At 35.2% G+C, this 19,982-nt stretch overlaps 1 protein-coding gene across 1 annotated transcript; it reads left to right on the forward strand.

Annotated features, from left to right (window-relative positions):
* Positions 1-427: 427 nt before the first annotated feature.
* On the forward strand, positions 428-15,011 carry LOC105049759 (chloride channel protein CLC-c). The gene is made up of 8 exons (XM_010929502.4): positions 428-660; positions 5,492-5,793; positions 7,345-7,545; positions 10,218-10,395; positions 11,464-11,726; positions 12,204-12,473; positions 12,684-13,815; positions 14,698-15,011. The coding sequence occupies exons 2-8, from the start codon at positions 5,528-5,530 to the stop codon at positions 14,785-14,787; spliced, it is 2,400 nt and encodes a 799-aa protein (XP_010927804.2). The 5' UTR covers positions 428-660; positions 5,492-5,527; the 3' UTR covers positions 14,788-15,011.
* Positions 15,012-19,982: the final 4,971 nt, after the last annotated feature.

Genomic DNA, 19,982 nt, shown 5'->3' on the forward strand with positions numbered 1-19,982 from the left:
CTTGATTTTGAGATAATTTTAAGATTTCCATAATACCAATGTTTAATTCAAGAATAAAGTTGCCCCATGAGAACCACATTTTACAATCAATTGTTATATCCAGTTGAATACAACCTCACAAGCCGCCTGGCCGACCACCACTTAGCTATAATAATCTCATATAGATTTAGGCGGTGGACGTCAATGGCATCAGTAAAAGCTCCAAAAATTTCACGTGTTCCCCAATGGTTGGCTACAAGTAATCACCAGATGGTTGGCAGACAGACCTCCAATGGAGCCACACAACGAGACGCCGGAATTCCAATCTACCTTCCCTCCACCGTAGATCAAATCCTCACCATTCATTTTAAAAGTATTCTAATTTTTTTTATCAGTATAAAAATTGGTGATTCTAAGCGGACAAGCTATTTAAGTCCCGGGTTGGCCCCTGAGTTACCGCCGTTTCTTCCTCTCTAACACCATCTCTCAACCTTTGTCTCTATTTGTCCACCTCCAACCTGGAAGCAAGCAAGCAAGAAAGAAACAAAGAAAGAACAAAAGGAAGCAAGCGAAGGGAGGGAAGCCTCCGAGAGTCCTAAACGAGAGAAAGAGTAGGCTTTTCCGGCCGTCGGACGGTGGGAAACCGATGAGTTATTTCTGTTGATCTTGAGTTAGATCGAGGTAAGACTTCTTCGATTCTTTTGCCTCATGCTTCCATTTTCTTTCTATTACGTCGATGATGCTTAATTTTTTCGTTGGAATGGAGGGGGAATGAGATCAAATCGGCGGATCGAGATTTTTTTTTCTTTTTTTTGATTTCATATTTGAAAAGGAAGGCTGCACAATTTTGACTTGTCTCGATTTTTCCCTCTTTTTTCGTTTTCGTGCTAGATTTTGATATCTTTAAAGTCAGCAGGAACCTAATTTTTTTTTTTTTTTCCTTCTTCCAATTTCATCCAATAGATGAGATTACTTCGGTTTTGTTCAAAATTTCCAAACTGAATTTAAAGCCGGTGTCGAGAGGGTAAAAATGGTATCCAAATATGAACCATAAAACTTTTTGTTGTTGATTTGAGGATTAAAATTCAAATTCCGACAATGGATGAGATTATATTATGAAATGAAGGAAGAACATAATATAAGCTTTGGATTCTGGTTTAGTTTTATGCCTTTTTAGCCTTTCGGATCTTTCCACGATCTCTACTTGTGGTTATTCTTTGTTCTTGAATTTTCGTTCCTGTTTTTTTTTTTCCTTGAGTCATCCTTTTTCCTCCAATCTTAGTTGTCCGTCCTTGCGTTGGAAAGTCCTTTTTTAATCTATTTTGACGTAGAAATTTATATTTGCTGGGTCGCTATATCATACTCTCATAGGAAGTCGAGACAAGGGCAGGGTATGCAGACGTTAGATTGTGAACTAGTGTGTACGCTGTTGCTTGTCAAGTCTCAATCACGCTCACCAAGCGAACTTTGAATGAACTGGATCATCGCATTCACCTTTATGGTCCCTACCGTGCCGCAAACCTTAAGAAACGTTGCCGGCTAATTTATAAGAAATTCTTAGATAGACTTATGCCGTAGATAAAACCAATAAAAAATATTATACCAAGATTCTGATCTGAATCATCTCGACATACAGTTGCTTAATCACCTCAACATACGACTGCGAAGATGGTTATAAAATATTTCAATTTGAAATAGTATATAGTACCTTCCTTTTGACTTTGTATATATATATATATATATAGAGAGAGAGAGAGAGAGAGAGAGCAGATTAAATTTATCCAAAAATTTTTTGCAGCAATTTTATTAGACATTAAAACTATTAAATTTCTTTAATAAATATTTATTTTAGAATTATTCTATATGGAAAAGGAATAATAAATTTGGCAATAGCTTGCAGAAAACGATGATCAAGAGGAAAATTATGAGCCTGAAGGATAAATTTTCTATAGATTTCATTGTGCGAGGTCATGGTTCTTTGCTTGTAGTGACCGTAACAGCAAAGCTTGTATCATCAATTTTTTTAAGTGGTGCAAAAGTTTTTGGTTAAGAAAAGCTTAATTTTGGGGTTGTTTGTCATAGGAGTTTGCATTATTAGCTCAGCATTGTCTATACTCTGCACCAAGGAAGAAACACAAAAAAGAAAAAAAAGGGGGGGCCAAAATTGTAGACAGCATCCGGGACCTGCATGATAGTTATACCATATTAATTATTTCATTTGGATCCAAACATGTTGCTTGATACTCACAAAAGAACAGCCAACTCATGTGGCAATGTCATGGATTGCAAGCTACCTTTTTCTTGTCACCTTGCCGTGCACTCGTCAATTAATCATGCCAATGCCATCTAAGCTACATTGGGTACCAATGTAATCATCTAAGCTTATCATTGACACGACATATCTAATTAGAATTTGTAAAAAGTTAATGCTACCAACAGGTTGATGTACCATGTGGAACGAAGGAAAAAAAAAAAAAAAGAAAATAATAATTGGATGGCAATAAATTCTGCCGCTTTCTCCAGTTGTCAAAAGGTTTGCATGGCAGAAGCCGTACATACTAAAGCTGTAACCGATGCTTTGAAGGCACTTGCTATATGCTTAGGCCAAGGACCTCCCCCACCAACAGATTCTGTCCAAACACGCGGCTCTTCGTCCTAATCATGGATCACTTTAGCTGGTAATGCATTAAATCCCTCGAGTGAATGATTTAGATTGATACAAAGGAGTGGCCGATGGGACAGGAATTTGATGTCCCCTGTGAATCCAGTGTGTGGAAAGTGGCGATTGGCAAACCATTTCCCCGTTTCCTTTCAACCATTTCCAAGTGAAATTGGTAACTTTCCAAACCAAGTAGATTTTGTGTGATATGCAAAAGAATTTTTATGAGAACCTAAGTGGAGATGTATTTAGCATCATATTAGTTATGTATTAAATAAAGTTTAATATTTAAATAGAATTTAAATAATATATTTTAGTTAATTTTTTTAATAAGATTTTGTATTATTATAAATAATATTATAGTATTTCTAATTCACAGTCTACGTAGGATAGAAAATATTATCATATAAATTTATTGAGATTGATCATAAATCCATCATCGTGCTTGCAATTATATTTGAATTGATTTAGATATTTAATTTGATAAGATTATTGAGATTTATATGAAAGAAGCACGCGGGGTTAGATATGTACGTGTGAAATAGATTTTAAATATTTAAATTTAAAAATAAAAATAATATTTTTATTTTATTTTTTATTTTTTAATTTTTATTGCTGAACGAGGTTCTGGTCTGTTGCCATTTTGCTCTAAGAAAAATGTAGGATAATTTTCTTATTGTATCCAGGTAGCAAATTGAAGGAATTAAAGAAAGATAGAAAGAGCCAATGAACAGACCTTTTATGTATAAAAAAAAATTAAAAAAAAAAAGAAATGAAAAGAAAGGCAGATCTTATCTCACCTTTTTGGCATTTTTTTTGGGAAAAATTTAGAGTGCAAATCTTGATAATGTTTTTTTTTTGATTGAATTGATAATGGCATATTATGATGCAAGCCAAGAGAATGGACTCTATATATCCGGGACACCGCACTCAAGTTGTGACGGGCTAGCATCACGGGTTGCTTGTACCTGATCGTCGGTCCCCATGCATCACTAGTGCCATCTTTGTGCAGGGATCAGGGATGATGTAAACTGCATTAAAAATCTTTGGCTTTGCACTGTACTTTGCCTCCCCCTATAGGTTACTTCACTTTCTCTTTACGCCATAATTGCTTTAAATGCCATAATGGATCGCGGTGTTCGTGCCTTCCCAAGAGTCCTTCAAAGTTGTGTCGCACATGCTTGCCCAACTTGCCCACGTATTAAAGATTCTCCTCGCAGTGCTAGTGCCTGCCAGGACCACAAACTTCACCTCTAGCATTTTATCAAAAAGAAAAAAAAAAAAATCACCTCCAGTGATAATATAAAGGTTTGTTCGATTTGTAAAACAAAAAAAAAAAATTTCAAAGAACATTATTTTAGGATCTAGAAAATTATTTTATAAGAAGATGGTTTTGTCATATGTAATTGATCATTAAAAAAATAATTTATTATAAAATAAGTTATATTTGGTTGAAGTTTTATTTTTCAGAAAAGTTATATAAAATTTTTATTATATTTTTAATGGATATCAGATTGTATCTTTCTATCTTCAAACCTTGTATAAATATTAATATTATATTTTTATATTAATAAAATATAATATTAATATATTATAATATAATATTAAATCATAATAATTTAATATATTAATAAAATATTAATATATATTATTGATATTATTTTAATATAATATTAATATTTTAATATAATAAATTTATTAATATAAATATAAATATTAATATTATATTATATTGATATTTGTTAATATATTAATATAAATAATTTTTTAATATAAATAATATATTTATATCATTCTTTAATATTTTAATCACTCTTCAAAATTTCAATAGTAGATCTTAAAAAATATTTTTATGAAAAAAATTATTATTTTTTATTTCATAAAAAATTTTAAAATTTATTTTTTATTTTTTATTTTTTATAAATATAGATAGTATCTTTCAATAATTTTTTTTATTTTTTTTTAAATTTTAATTTAATAAAATAATTTTTTTTATTTTTTAAAAATTACTTCTTTCCTCCGCCCTCCGTCAACCAAACGAGTCTTGAGCGGCATGGGTAACATGTTAAAAAATGATGGCTTGGATGCTGGCTTTTGTAGAATGTATGCTAAAACACGTGATGCAAGCTATCGCATCATCTTTTTTCTTATGATATCATAATAATACGAATGGCTTGTTGCAAATAAAATTCTTGTTACATAGTCCTTATCTTTGTTGATTATCCCCAATTGGGCTTAAATTATTGTCATCTGCCCTCGTGCTCCTTCCTTCATTGGGCCGCTTTAATTTTTGCCATTTGTCAACATGCTCCTTCCTGCACCATAAGACACTGCCTCTTTTACGCAATTTGTTTTGCCCTCCCTTCTCGTCCATTGAATGGAACCACTGATCTTGTTACACGGTACGTTCACTGTAACGTCATACACTGCACCTAGCTTAATAAAAAAAAAGAAAAAAAAAATCAATGCATTCCTCTTAGGACTTTTTGATAGGCACATAATTTGGATATAATTGCAACTTTATAAATCGGTCACTGTTGCCCAATATGAGTAGCAGAACAAAATTATTGCGTGCGCTGTTGCACTGAAGCACACCTCCAATCACTGCGTTGTATTATGGTGGGTTATGCATGGAGCCCATGCAAGCTCATCCCGTGATTGGTGGCTGTACCTGCGTTGCCGTGTGTAATGCGGTCCACGTAATAATTTTTTCAATCCACTGGTGGATGCTGATATGTTATTCTAATTATTCCTTGCTATTATTTTTAGATTTTGTCTGTCTAAGTAATTGTTAGAGTTAGTCTACGTCAGCAGTGCAGAAGGAGAACAAAATAGCTTGTTTTTTGCGTGCAGGCAGAAGAAGAGGGAAAGAAGTTAAAAATAGGGGGGATGGAAGGGAGAGAGGGGAAGGACATAGAGAAGAGCGAAGGAGGATCGATGGCATTGCCGGTGGCGGTGGCGGTGGCGGTGGCGGGAGAGGAGGAGGGAGAGGGGAGAAGGGTGATGGAGAGGAATGGGTCAGGGTTCTTCTACGAGGAGGAGGACAAGGAGATGGGGATGAGGGAGCCGCTGCTGCGGAGGCGCACCATGAACACCACCTCCCAGCTCGCAATCGTCGGTGCAAAAGTCTGCCCCATCGAGAGTCTGGACTATGAGTAAGCTGCCAATCATCATCCCTTTCTTTCCACTTTATTTTTTTCACCGTTTTATTTTTTCTGATGTCTTCTTATTTTAAGTTTTGATGCTATGACTCCTTGCGTAATGATAAGGTGGTGCCATGGGTTTAAAATATGGAAGCAGTCTCTCTGTATCCAGGGGTAAGGTTGTGTACATTTGATCCTCCCTATATCCCAGCAGTGGGAGGAGCGTCATGCGAACCGCCCTTTTTTAAGTTTTTAAGTTTTGATGTCGAATGGAATTGAAGTGTCACTGAATATAAGACATGCAACTCCACATTCTTATGAGTAATACGTCTTGACCGTGCCGCGCATAGTTCATTTTTGATTTATTATTTGAGGGTACAACACTTCAGCTTGTGTTCAATGTTATCCAGCCTAGTAAATTTTCGATATTATGATCCATGCTTCGAAGTTGGCTTTTCTTCTTTTTTTTTTCCCCTTGATCGAGTTATCTATAATGATATGGAACGACGACATGACTATTGTGCTTATATCTGATTCTGTTGCAAAATAGTACTCCGGTTGACTTACAGAAGTACTAACATCAAAAAAAAAAAAGACTTGCAAAAGTATAATCATTTACCCATTTCTTTCTATGGTTTCTTGTAGCTCTGTTATTTTGAATCTATAGTTGTTATTTATAGCTAGTGATTCTGTCCTTGATGGACTGTTGTAGATGATGTTCCTGTATTTTTGGTACCCGATCAGTTGGGTGCAAAAAGATGAGATCAGGAACCGTACCAGCAAGGTGTCACACATATTACAGAGGCTGTTTATGTTGCGTCTGGATTATGGGTTTGGAACTGAAGTACTTCCAAAGGGAGGTGTTTCCACCTCTTGATGGTGGAGTTATGTATCTCCATGAGCTGCTTCCTTCTCTTGTAGTCATGAAATTATCACGTTATTTCCTTCAGAACTTATGGTATAAAGAGTCTGCTCCTCACAATTGTCAGCATGCTGAGAAGTCAGTGTTTCAACAGTTAGTCTTTTAGTTGTACCAGGGCCTGCAAATCTTGGAAAGTTGAATCATAAGCTTTTATTAATTGATCTGATGATGCTCTGATGTATGAACGGCATGCCCTTCCCTTTTTTTTTTTTTTTTTGATCAATGGAACTGCTAATCTAAACTTCTCTTTATTTGTACTCTAATAAGTTGGTTATGTGCACGATTTTATAAATATTTCTATGCTTATAATCTGTTCCATGTATATCCTGACATGGTTTGTGCTGGGGACTTTCAAACCTTTTCGCTAGGTTGAAAGGTAACAGTTATGAAGGTTTCTGCTTCTTTGGTAATGTTGCATTATGAATCAGCTTGAACATAAAGTTGGTGGCAATCTGATCACATTTGAAGTATAACTGCCTAGTGCAACTAACCAGTGGAAAATATAAATATATTAGATAAAGAAAAATATTTGATATACAATCCAATTGTTGTAAAACTAATAGAAAAGTCCTGTCTTCCTTTCAGCATGAAGATGTTGAGCCTTTGGCGAAACAGATATTCACATATTGACTTTTTTGCAGAATTGTAGAGAATGATCTATATAAGCAGGACTGGAGGTCAAGGAAAAAGGTTCAGATATTCCAGTATATAGTCCTGAAGTGGACCCTTGCTCTTCTTATTGGCTTGGGTACTGGGCTGGTTGCCTTCTTCAACAACCTTGCAGTCGAGAACATTGCTGGTTTTAAGTTGTTGCTGACTAATAATCTTATGCTTAAGGACAGGTATGACTTCCACCACATGCACCATAGTGATCAGCTAACTTCATGCAAAGTTGTTTTTTAAAGCAAAATGCATAGTTGAAATTCCATTAAGATAAATAGGTTGTCTGAGCATGTTAAAATTCATAATTTATTGTGTAGGTCAAATTCTATTATCCAGCAAATATTTGGAAACATTTAGGAAATGTTGCAGCCTAAAACACGATAACAGATTACAGTAAGAAGGAATGTAGAAAAGAATAACATATTCTTGGTTCCTATGTTCAAAAAAGTATTTGATGCAAGATACAAAAATTATGACAATATACCATGTTCACATATTTGCTGAAATCAGAAATGTGGAGTTGGGTGGCCTCGTCTTCTTTGGCCTCCCTTATCATCAAAAAAGAAATCAGAAATATGAGAGATAAATAACAATCAGTGTTAGCTTGACATTTTACCACTGGTTTAGAATCTTTTATGATTGTGGAGCATTGATTAGGATTAACAATAACATTCACTTAGTTATTTATATATAGTAGGTGGTTGACGAGTCAATCTTTTCTGCTGCGCTCCTCAGTTTTTTGACTTTTTTGTTTTGGGTTGACATGATGTTTCTTTCTCTTTTTTCTTTATGGTACTTTTGTCGACATTGTGTAATCCTTATTATGTTGTAAGTTCTGTTAACTGAATACATATACTTTCTTCTGGTTGATGTATATGATGATCTGGATTGATTACCTTTACTTGATAGACATTTTAAGTGGATAAGCGCATGATAAGCATATGATGTTTTAGCTACAGTAATTTTTGTGCATAGCAGTGGAATCATATCTACCTGTTCTCTTAAACACGTTCATGAAAATCTACAGTTGTATATTGCAAGACACAACATGATCCTGTAGGGAACAGGAACTTACATGTATCATGAAATATTCCTAGAAACATGCTCATATTCTGGCAGACTTTAGTCCATTTTTTTGTGACAAATTTGGAGGCTAATGGGGCTTACCCACATTAGTGACCAACCTTTTTTCAGAAAGTTGATAAGTTTACAGCATCGAGGGCAGAATGTACAATATAATCTAAAGATTACAAAATGGCCATTTCAGCACATAAGAAACATGCCCTAATGATAGAGGTGGAAGTGGTGAGACTTGGAAGAAGTATCCGCAAGCAATCAGAGTGCAGCAAGGTAGCAGATCACAAGTGATCAGAGCTGCAAAATTCTCTATCACAGTCTCCATGAAAAGGGGCAAGACAGGAGGAACAGCCAGTTAATCCATAGTTTTTATAAGTATAGCAAATTTGCCTTTCTGTCACTGTCCCTGATATGTGGTAGAAGATCAAATGGAGGAGGACTCATGAACTTGGAGCTGCTGAGTCCATGAACGCCACTATGAAAACATGCAAAAGATTTCAAAGAATGACGGAGAAATTTCCAACATTCTTTCTTACTCCCTCAAATGGTCCAAGGAAGAACAACAAAAGATACTATCCTATTCATAGGTGTCATAAATCATGTCCTATTAGAGAAAATCAGAGTCAAAAAGATGCAATCCTCAATGATACTAAAGGGTTGTTTGGTCTTCTGCTTCTCTAAGATGTTTACTGAAACAATAAAAAAAGACCTAATTTTATGTGCAGAATTTATGAGGAAAGGGAGACCTGTTTTTTGATAAACCCTATTATGAAAGTACTATGACCTGCCAATTTTTCCAAAAACCAAGTCAACCAAAAATGTGTTTTTGAAAAAAATCATTTACTTTAGGTTTCACATAAGTTAATTTTAAATGAACAGCACAACAGAACAGTCATTAAATTTGGTAAAGCATACATTTTAAAATCTTAAAAGACCATTGGATCACCTGATACTAGAAATTTTATCTAATTAAATTTCTGTCATAATAAAGATAGTTGATAAATGCCAGCTATAGATTTCTTGTTAGAAAGCTTACACCTAGTTATATATAACTTTAGTCACCCAATAACCTCTTTCTATTGTACTTTATGGTAATCTGTTGCGGCTTCAAAGTGACTAGAATGAGTCTTCACCATAAAAAGGAGTGACTGGAATGAGTCAACAATTAACATTCATGCATTCAAGTCAGAAGACCTCTCTAACTTGTATAGACAATATATCACCTCCCATTTGACAATGTCTTTTATTAGTTGGATTCTTGGCACAACCATTATGTATGAAACACAAACCTGCATCTGTATCATTATATATGATCATTATGTATTGGCATAAACACTCTAGCTGAATATACATATTGTTTTCTGTGGAACCCTAATGCATGCAAATCTTTGGGTATCATTGATTAGTTGGAATGATCTGATCATCTCGGAAATTTCTGGAAGCTAATATTGTGTTCATCTCAAACATCAGAACAATTATGCATTGATCCTTGAGTGACAAAATAGTTGTGATTTGCTGTCTTTGTTTTTGCGACATTAAGTTGAAATGCATTTATATGCATAAATTACAATGAGTTAATTATGCAAATAACTCAGCAGAGAAAGAACGAAATATTATCATTTACATTGCACAAACATACAAACAATTGGGATAATCGAAAGCTTTTTAATGCACATACTCTTACCTGCTGCATGGAATTGAAATCTATTGTTTGATAAATAACATTCACAGCTGTAGAATAAGTCCAAGTAAGTATTATGTGGTTCCAGTGCAGGTACCATGAAGCATTTTTGACATATGCTGGCTGTAATTTAGTTTTGGCTGCGGCAGCTGCAGCCTTATGTGCTTACGTTGCTCCTGCAGCTGCTGGATCTGGCATACCTGAAGTGAAAGCTTATCTCAATGGTGTTGATGCTCACTCTATATTAGCTCTCAGCACACTCTTCGTGAAGGTTATTCAGTACCTCATACTTTTGATTTACGTTTTGTGTGTCACATGCTACCATCAATGCAGAAATCTGATACAGATAAAGATTCGAGTTAAAAGCAATAGACATAAGGATTCAATTTCTGTTGTGATCTTCTTATGCTTAAAAAAGGAAATTCATAACCTAGATGTAACATGCAAATCTTCTTTCTTGTCAGATTATCCGAAACACTAGATAGGAATTGTTCACGTAGGCAGAAAATAACTCCTTCAGTACTTCTAAAGGTCCATTTCGTCATTAGCAAATATGGCCAATTAATGGACCTGATATTGGTCAAAGTTGAACTTCATTTGGTCACCTAGCCTGATCGGCTAAAAATTATGTCAGTGTGCCATATGTTTTCTTAGTTGTTTCTTGTTGCCAGTTCAACTCTCCTTCACTACAATTTGTTGTTTCTCTTCTATAATGATTAGAGAGAAAGCACTCCAGAATAAGGTTCGCTATCTTGGTACCGGATCCAGTATTAGTACCATCCTATTATAATGTTGGTACGTAGTACGGTATGAGATGGCAAGGCATATTGAGTGTCAGTATGGTATAAGACTGCATATTCTACCTTCTTGGTGACAAAAGCTTAACAATAAGTTCTACAATATGCTCAACTACGCTAGTTACGTCATCTCTTCATGTTGTAGACCTAACAATTGTTGGCATAAAGATATGTTGAAGATTTAATACTGTAAACATTATTGCTAGCTTCAGCATATGGACATCTAGCTCAATTTGTCTTCTAATTTGCATGAAAATATTAGCGCAATTTGGTTTATGTAGCAAGCCTTCCGAACTTTTCCCTGCACTTCTTGAATGTAATTGTTAGTTGCAACTTGGCCAAGGATCAGAAAAATCTTCAAACTTTATAGTATCTCAAGTCCTTTATTCTCCAAGTCATCACGTACTAACCATTTTTAGACCTGATAATGAGCTAAAAGCTTGTTTTCTTATATGGATTCATATGGATGGCTGTTGTCTGTTTGCATTGCTGTACCTTGGAAGGCTTTCTGTTTTGAGTGTATTTGATGTGGCATTCTGCAGATATTTGGTTCCATTGGTGGAGTTGCTGCTGGTTTTGTAGTGGGTAAGGAGGGACCTATGGTACATACAGGAGCATGTATTGCAAACTTGCTTGGTCAGGGTGGATCTCGCAAGTATCATCTGACATGGACATGGCTCAGATACTTTAAAAATGATAGGGATCGACGAGATTTGATCACTTGTGGGGCTGCTGCAGGTGTGGCAGCTGCCTTCCGAGCCCCTGTGGGTGGTGTCCTATTTGCACTTGAAGAGGCAGCCTCTTGGTATCTTCTTACTTAATATTTCTTTTTTTTTTTTCTCATGTCTCTTTCCATGTACCTGCATTCTGGTGAACTCTAGGGCTTCAAGGAACAGTCCTTAGGAGTATTTGTCACCAAAATGACAAAGATGATTCAAGAGAACCTCAGCACATATAGTTATTGATTAACGGCAATAGGAAGCTGACCAGCAGGCACCATCATACAGTCAAGATGATGATTCTGTTATATTGTTAGATGGTTATGTACATGTAGAGCTTACAAGCACATCTAATTCATATGAATGAATGGATGACAGAAACAGATATGACACAATTCATATTTTTATAGAGAAAAATGATACATATGATATTGACCATACATACTATACCAATATAGTGCAAAAGACTACCGATCTACTTCATATGAAATTTGGAAGTCTTTACTGTTTAATCACTTTGGCGAGAGTAACTAAGCTTGGTCTTTTTTTCTTCTATCATTTAGGTGGCGAAGTGCTCTTCTTTGGAGAACGTTTTTCACAACAGCAGTCGTTGCTGTCACATTGAGAGCTTTCATAGAATACTGCCGAAGTGGCAAATGTGGTCTCTTTGGAGAAGGAGGATTGATAATGTTTGATCTAAGTTCAACTGTTACCTCATACAGTACACCAGATCTTCTTGCGGTTATAGTTCTTGGAGTCATTGGGGGTATTTTTGGAAGTCTATACAACTTTCTTGTGGACAAGGTCCTTCGCATATATAGCATTATAAACGAGTATGTCTCAAAACTGCTTGGTTGGTTATTGTCTTCCTTGGATTGTGTTTATATTCTGGACATTAGTTTGAAACTTCTCTCATAACCATCATGACTTGTGAATATTCTATTGAATTGATTTAGTGTTATCTGAAAATTTTAGTTCCATTGTATTCTTGTTCTTCCATGCTGTCTCTATGTTTGGCATTGACAGGGTGTCATTTATTGCAGGAAAGGTGCACCTTTCAAGATCCTTCTGACTGTCACCATCTCTCTGTTGACCTCATGCTGCTCCTATGGACTCCCATGGCTAGCCAAATGCACTCCATGTCCTCTCAATCTCCAAGATCAGTGTCCCACCATTGGCCGCTCAGGCAACTTTAAGAACTTCCAGTGCCCACCAGGTCATTACAATGACCTTGCCTCTCTCTTCCTCAATACCAATGATGATGCCATTCGCAACCTCTTCAGTAGTGGCACCGACAATGAGTTTTACATTTCCACTCTCTTTGTTTTTTTTGCTGCTATTTATTTCCTTGGCATTGTGACCTATGGCATTGCTGTACCTTCTGGTCTTTTCATCCCTGTTATACTTGCCGGTGCCTCCTATGGCCGCCTGGTAGGGACTCTTCTTGGCCCCATATGTGACCTAGATAAGGGCCTCTTTGCCCTTCTTGGTGCTGCTTCTTTTCTTGGAGGGACTATGAGAATGACTGTCTCAGTTTGTGTTATACTCCTTGAGCTCACCAACGACCTTTTAATGCTCCCCTTAGTAATGCTAGTTCTCCTCATATCCAAAACGGTAGCAGATAGTTTCAATAAGGGGGTCTATGATCAGATTGTTACAATGAAGGGCTTGCCTTACATGGAGGCCCATGCAGAGCCTTACATGAGAAACTTGGTTGCTAGTGATGTGGTCTCAGGCCCACTCATTACCTTTTCTGCTGTTGAAAAGGTAGGAAATATAGTGCATGCACTGAGGTTGACCGGACATAATGGATTTCCAGTGGTAGATGAGCCACCCTTTGCAGATGCACCAGAGTTGTGTGGGCTTGTTTTGAGGTCTCATTTGCTTGTGTTGCTAAAAGGCAAGAGATTTACACAGGACAGGGTGTTAACTGGGCCGGCAGAGGTTTTTCGAAGGTTTGGTGCCTTTGACTTTGCCAAGGCAGGGTCTGGGAAGGGGGTGAAGTTGGAGGACTTGGATATTAATGAAGAGGAGATGGAAATGTATGTAGATATCCACCCAATTACTAATAGGTCCCCGTACACAGTTGTTGAAACGATGTCTCTAGCCAAGGCTGCAGTGCTCTTCAGGGAGCTTGGACTAAGACACCTATGCGTTGTGCCAAAAACTCCAGGGGTAAGAATTCTTTCCTTCTTATTTCTTTTTCTGCTCTGTGTTGCACCTTATGCTGACACCTGATATCAACATAAATAATCATATATCTGAATGCGCGAGAGCAATTTTCTTGGAAAGAATTTATTACTGTGCAGTACATCCTGCTTATATTCAGCAACTGGGATGGTAAATGCATAGTTTATGATAAATTTTCTTCAATTACTGGCTTCTTAATTGCCCAAATCAGATTTCTTCAACATTGTCTCCATTATTTGATTTACATTGCAGATCGTGATGTTTGTGTTTTAATTCAGATTAGATCAATTTAGATATATAGCCAAGTCTGACCGACCGCAGACAATCAATCTTTACAGTACACTGTACTATGGGAATGTCCTGGTCCTCTTTTGTCTCTCAACTAAAACAAAAGTTTTTTGTGAACCCTAGCTCATAAATCGATGGTTGATAGGGAACTTGGCAACTCTGAGGTTAGGATAACCACTGGGGCTATATGATTCCATTAAGTAAGGGTAAGGAAATATACTCCAAGGAGGAACATGACAAATGAGGGGCTTTCCTATCTCATCACCAAACATATGAACTGTTTGTATTAACAAAAAGTTGTAAAAAAAAATGTTAATGGTGATAAATAAATTGAGCTCGTAAACCATTGAATTCTCAATAGCGTTCTAATATCAGTTTTGAGAACAATTGACATTTGATCCTAGATTGAGCAGAATTGATATATATCCTATAGAAATACTACTCACTCCTTTTAAGCTGTTAAGTCATGAAAACTTTAGTGATTGCAATGCTGGTCTTATTTTTATGTTCATCTTGCTAAACATGCCTTGTTATCAAGCGTCAATGATCTCCTGAAGCCTGAACTCTGTTTTCTTGCAGAGGCCTCCCATTGTTGGGATTTTGACGCGGCATGACTTCATGCCAGAGCACGTTCTTGGACTGTTTCCTCAATTCAAGCATCACAAGTAGAACCATAGAGCCTTGGTGTGGTGTTCTCTTCCATGATCTACTTGTTATCGCCATTACTCTTACAATTTTCAGTTACAGTGTCATTACTATTCTTGATCACCATTTTTCTTCGAGGCTGGAGAAAGTCTAAGCTTGAATCTTCATATTTATTACTAAAAAATCAACATCAAATCTCAAATGTATTTTAAGTCGCATTTTCTTCATAATGTAAATTGTTTTATATTGTTTTATGAGCATTTGACATTCTGTATCCTGATTGCATGGTAGCTCATCATACTCATGTCTCTCTTTTTACCGCACCGTCCACAAAATTCTGGTGATAAAAGACCTCCAAAACATGTAAGTATCTGTATGTCTATGTGCATGAAAGTAATAATCGGAGCTCCAACCGAAATTGCTGTGTACCTAAATCCAAGCACTGAAGTGAATCAAATATCGTAGAAAGAACTTTCTACCAGTTGCATACTGGATGAACAAGAGATTCTCTTGGAGAAATTGTTTTGTTAGGGCCGTATCTGTGGTCGAACAGGAGAACTGCATATTCAAAGTTACTCAGATATTTCTTACATAGCCTTGAGGATCCATCACTGGGTTATGGCTTACAGGCATAGCAAGAAGACAGGTCATGTATTTAACACAAAATCTATCATTCCTGTTTCAGGCCATGACCATATCAAAATAACCAAGGAGCCTTGTCCAGTTTCTCCAACTCAGTTTTCACAGCTGCCACCTTTGCAGAGCTCTCTTTGGAAATTTTAGTTGTCAGGTAGCATTGTTTTTACTATCATGGTAGCAGAGAAATATTAGGATTGACTCTGGACTGGCTGAATAGGCTGTCTGTTTGACAATGTTTTCATAGTGTTAGTGGCTGGAGACTGCTGGTGAAGCATTGTTATACAATTATTTACATCCAAAAATTAATTAATCATGGAACAACTATAGAAAATGGTCAAAAATGTTAGATCATCCAAAAATTAAATTTCCTGACAGGTGGTCCTCAAATATTGTACAAATTGTACAGATTTTTTTTCTTTTCTTTTTCTACTATTGACACATTGCGCAAATCCATGGAAGCATATTGAAGCAGTTTGTTCATAAAAAGAATTATAGAAATTACCCGATGTTAAAGAAAAAGGAATAAAATAAAATAAAGTATCTTAATAATCTCAACTTTGCCAAGTAGAATCAGCTCTTTTCTGCGGGAAAAATAAATAATATGCAATTTTATCAATGACCATACTTAAGAAAGTATTTCTTTTTCCTTTTCTGCCTTTGCTTATAGGAAAAGGGAAACGTTTTTTATTGCCAAACAGATGGCAAGCCTTTTTTTTAAAAAATGGGTTCCCTAGACTTTTCGGTATCTTTTTCCGTTATCAGATGGCTTCATGACATTTATTTTCATATATATGTCCTTATAGAGATGGCAACAAAATCTAAATCGGTGGATACCTGACCTGATTAAGTTAGATAGTCAACGCATTGATTAGATTTTGGTTAAGTTTGGATAAAATCCAAATGCTTAACTTTGGATTCAGAAAGAGGGTGGATAGTTATGCATGATCCGAACATGATCTAAACTATGTCAGTATTTTAAAATATATATATTATATTAAATATATTTTATCAATTATCATCTCCTGATTACTAAACTCTAACTTATTTATTCATTCTCCTATTTTTCTCTTTCCCTTATTTCCTTCAGCCGCCACCCCACAAGTATAAAGCATAAAATGACAAACCAAATCCTCTTCACCCACAGTCCTATACGGCCAATCGACCACACCCATACCACCATCTACCAATCGTTTCATCATCCCTTCTTCTGACCAGTATTGACATCGCCGTTAGTCCATCAATCTGTCAGTGCATCTGCTATTCCTTTTGTAACCAACCATCAGTCCATTAGCCATCAGTCCGTCATCCGTTAGCCATCAGTCTGATTTCATTTGAAATATTTTTTGTCTTTTCAGCCTCTATTTTTCTAATGATGGATAATCTGATGGTATTTTTAGTCTTTTCTACCGTCCATACTTCATTTTTGTTATTATTTTTTTTAGTATTTTTATCTTTTATTAATTAGATTGAGATTTTGTTTTTGGATATTGATTGTTCTATTTTCTTTTATGTTGGTTTGCGGTAAATATGATTCAAGTTTTATGTTTTATGCAATTATGCTGATGTGTTAAGCTTGTATAAATAATGGGTTTTGGATTCTTTTAGTTCTTGGCTAGCAATGATGGGTACTTTTGTGGTATGTGTATGGAGAAAAAAAGAAGGAAGATATTTATATTTTTTTTCTTTTTATGTAAGTTTGCTTGATAAATAAAAGTTGATTAGAAAATGATTAGATAAAATGAAGTTGTGCTTACGATGTTATTTTGTTGTCTTTTATGTTGATTAGCAAGCGACTGCTCTTTTTGATAATTATATTTGCTTGCTAGAGTTGTTTATTAGTGAAAGTTCTTATATTTGTTTATACTGCTTATGAAATAGATATATTATGGAAAGAGAGAGTAAGAGTTATGCATGGCAATAGAAAGAAAAAGTACTACTCAAATATCGGTCAACCATCTATGCCTGCTAGTATTTCTATTACTGCTATAAATTCAAACTAGCATATACACCCATCTGTGCCTAATACATCAGCCAGTGTTTCTATTGCTGGAGTAAATTCAGAGCAACCTATACATGTGGATGAAGCAACTAGCTAAAATTAAAGAGTTAGAGATAATGGCAAACTAAAAAGCAGCACTTGGAGTCACTCTGCAAAGGTTGAAGTTCATGGAGTTCCAAAGGCAAAGTGTAACTATTGTACTAAACTGCTTAGTAGTGACTTAAAAAATGGGACGAGACATTTGCATAGTCGCTACAAGGTATGTCCGAGAAGAAGATATGGAGATATTAAACAAAAAATTTTGATGAATAACCTTGCAAAGGATGGAACAAAAGTAATGTCAGCTTACTCATTTAATTTAGAAATTGAAAAGAGAGAGCTGGCAGCTGACATGATTCTTCTCCATGATTATCCTTTGAGCATAGTGGATCATGCTAGATTTAGGAGATTTTTAAACATAGTGCAATCATTATTTAGGATTCCTACTCGAAACACTATCAAGGATGAGATCAAGACTATTTATAAGGAAGAGAAGAGACAACTAACATATTTGATTAAGAAGAATGGAAGCAGGGTAACAATCACTACTGACATATGGATAGCAAACAAGCAAAAGGAAGGTTACATGATTGTTACCAATCAAGATTAGGCATTATAAAGTCGAATTCTTAAGTAAGTAATTCTTATACTATATAATTTATGTTTGATGTGCTTATGTGACTTATTTTATATAGTTGCTAATAATTTATGATTTTGAATAGGTTTGTTGATGTTCCTTCTCCACATGCTGCATTAAACCTTGTCGAGGTACTTATTGAATATTTATTAGATTAGAATGTTGATATTAAGTTATCGATAATTACTTTAGATAATTGTAGCACCACTGATGCAATGGTTGATATTTTGAAGGATAAGTTGCAGCTTAGTACTTTGTTGTTGTCTGATAAATTTATATATATATATATGTTGTTGTGCTCACAAATTGAATTTAATTATAAAGAATGGTTTAGAAGTGATTGAGAAAAGGATAGAAAATATTTATGATAGTGTAGAGTATTGGATAGCATCACCTAAGAGGTGTGAAAAGTTTGAAGAAAGGGCTCACCAAGTACGAGTTAATTGTATCAAAAGATCAATCTTGACTGCCTAACTATGTGGAACTTAACTTTCTTAATGTTGAAAACTACTTTGATATATAAAGACGTTTTTGCTAGGCTGAAACAATGTGAGATAGAATTTAATATTATTCTAGTGATAATGATTGGATACTTGGTGCAGAAGTTTATCATAGATTGAAATTATTTTATACAGTGACTGAGGTGTTTTTATTAGAAAATATCCTAAAGTTAATCATTTGGACGATTGCACTCTTTATAATTTATATATGAATTATGAATTAATAAAAATTATTTGACATTATTCATCACAAGGTATCTTTCTTGATTGAACTCTAATATTGTAACGAAGTCTTTAAAACTATATAACAATCAATAAAGGAAGATTTATCGAATAGTTCTTAAATATGTTCGTGACTAAATGATACGTCATTAAAGGATGATGATGTTTATTAAGTATAGGTCGTTGTGTACCATATAGATCGGTTGTGCTCTTAATCAAGAAGTGTGGAGACACTAGTATAGCATACAGGTGAGATGTAGGAGTACATCATTACAGAATAAGTGACTCACCTATGAAGTGCTCTGTTGTCAAGAGCTGCTCGTGAAGAATATGGATATAAGTATCCCTCCGACCTAAGATCACCATGATGATTTGCAAGCAACTTACTGTGCTTTGATGTCGGACTATCTGAATTTTTAATTCAATGACAAAAAATTTTTGGACACAGTCAAGTACTTATGGTAGTAGGTGTGTAGATCAAGATGGGATTGACCCCTCTAAATTTTAAGAGTTGATGCATCACTGTATTTCAATTGAGTAATACCTCGATCGGGGTAATCCATGTGATATGTCATCAGATTTGAAAAAAATTGAAATATAATATGGATGATTAATCCAGGATTGACAATTAAATCCTATGTCATTCTGAGCATTTAGGATCAAAAGGATGAATTATGCAGTAACCATATTTGTAGGTTCTTGAGTGTTGCCTTACAAATATTCGACCTATCCAGACGTCAGGAACCATTGCTAGATGGTAACTTCAATTAGTACAGAAAATAATTTTCTATACTACCGACTTAGTATTCGAACCTATGGAGTCATGTACAAAGTCAAATGAAGTAGGAAAGAATTGACCTAAGTCTATGAGTTTAATTTAGAAGTATGAGACTTGATTGAACAGATAGATTAGCTTAATTGAGAATTAAGTTAGAAGTCATACGGGATTAAAGAGTTGTCTATGTCTAGCTAGCACTGGACATGAGGTACAAGTTTAATTCTGAGGATGATGATGATCTGATCAATGATCCAAAAGATTTATGAGAGATTGAATTTATATCCTAATTAATTTTAGATTAGATCTGATTTAATTAAGCCTTAATTGGATTAAAAATTCAAATTAGATTTGGATCAAAATCCTAATTAGATTAGGATTGACAGGCTCTTCAAGTTTGGTTCGAAT

Source organism: Elaeis guineensis, chromosome 8 (genome assembly GCF_000442705.2).
Source record: "Elaeis guineensis isolate ETL-2024a chromosome 8, EG11, whole genome shotgun sequence".
NCBI lineage: Eukaryota > Viridiplantae > Streptophyta > Magnoliopsida > Arecales > Arecaceae > Elaeis > Elaeis guineensis.

What these genes read in the sequence shown, in the direction of transcription:
- LOC105049759 (XM_010929502.4), top strand. Translation starts at nt 5,528, where the DNA reads ATGGAAGGGAGAGAGGGGAAGGACATAGAGAAGAGCGAAGGAGGATCG. An exon ending in AATCTTATGCTTAAGGACAG is followed by an intron (nt 7,546 to 10,217) that starts GTATGACTTCCA and finishes GTTCCAGTGCAG; the next exon opens with GTACCATGAAGCATTTTTGA. An exon ending in CTTGAAGAGGCAGCCTCTTG is followed by an intron (nt 11,727 to 12,203) that starts GTATCTTCTTAC and finishes TCTATCATTTAG; the next exon opens with GTGGCGAAGTGCTCTTCTTT.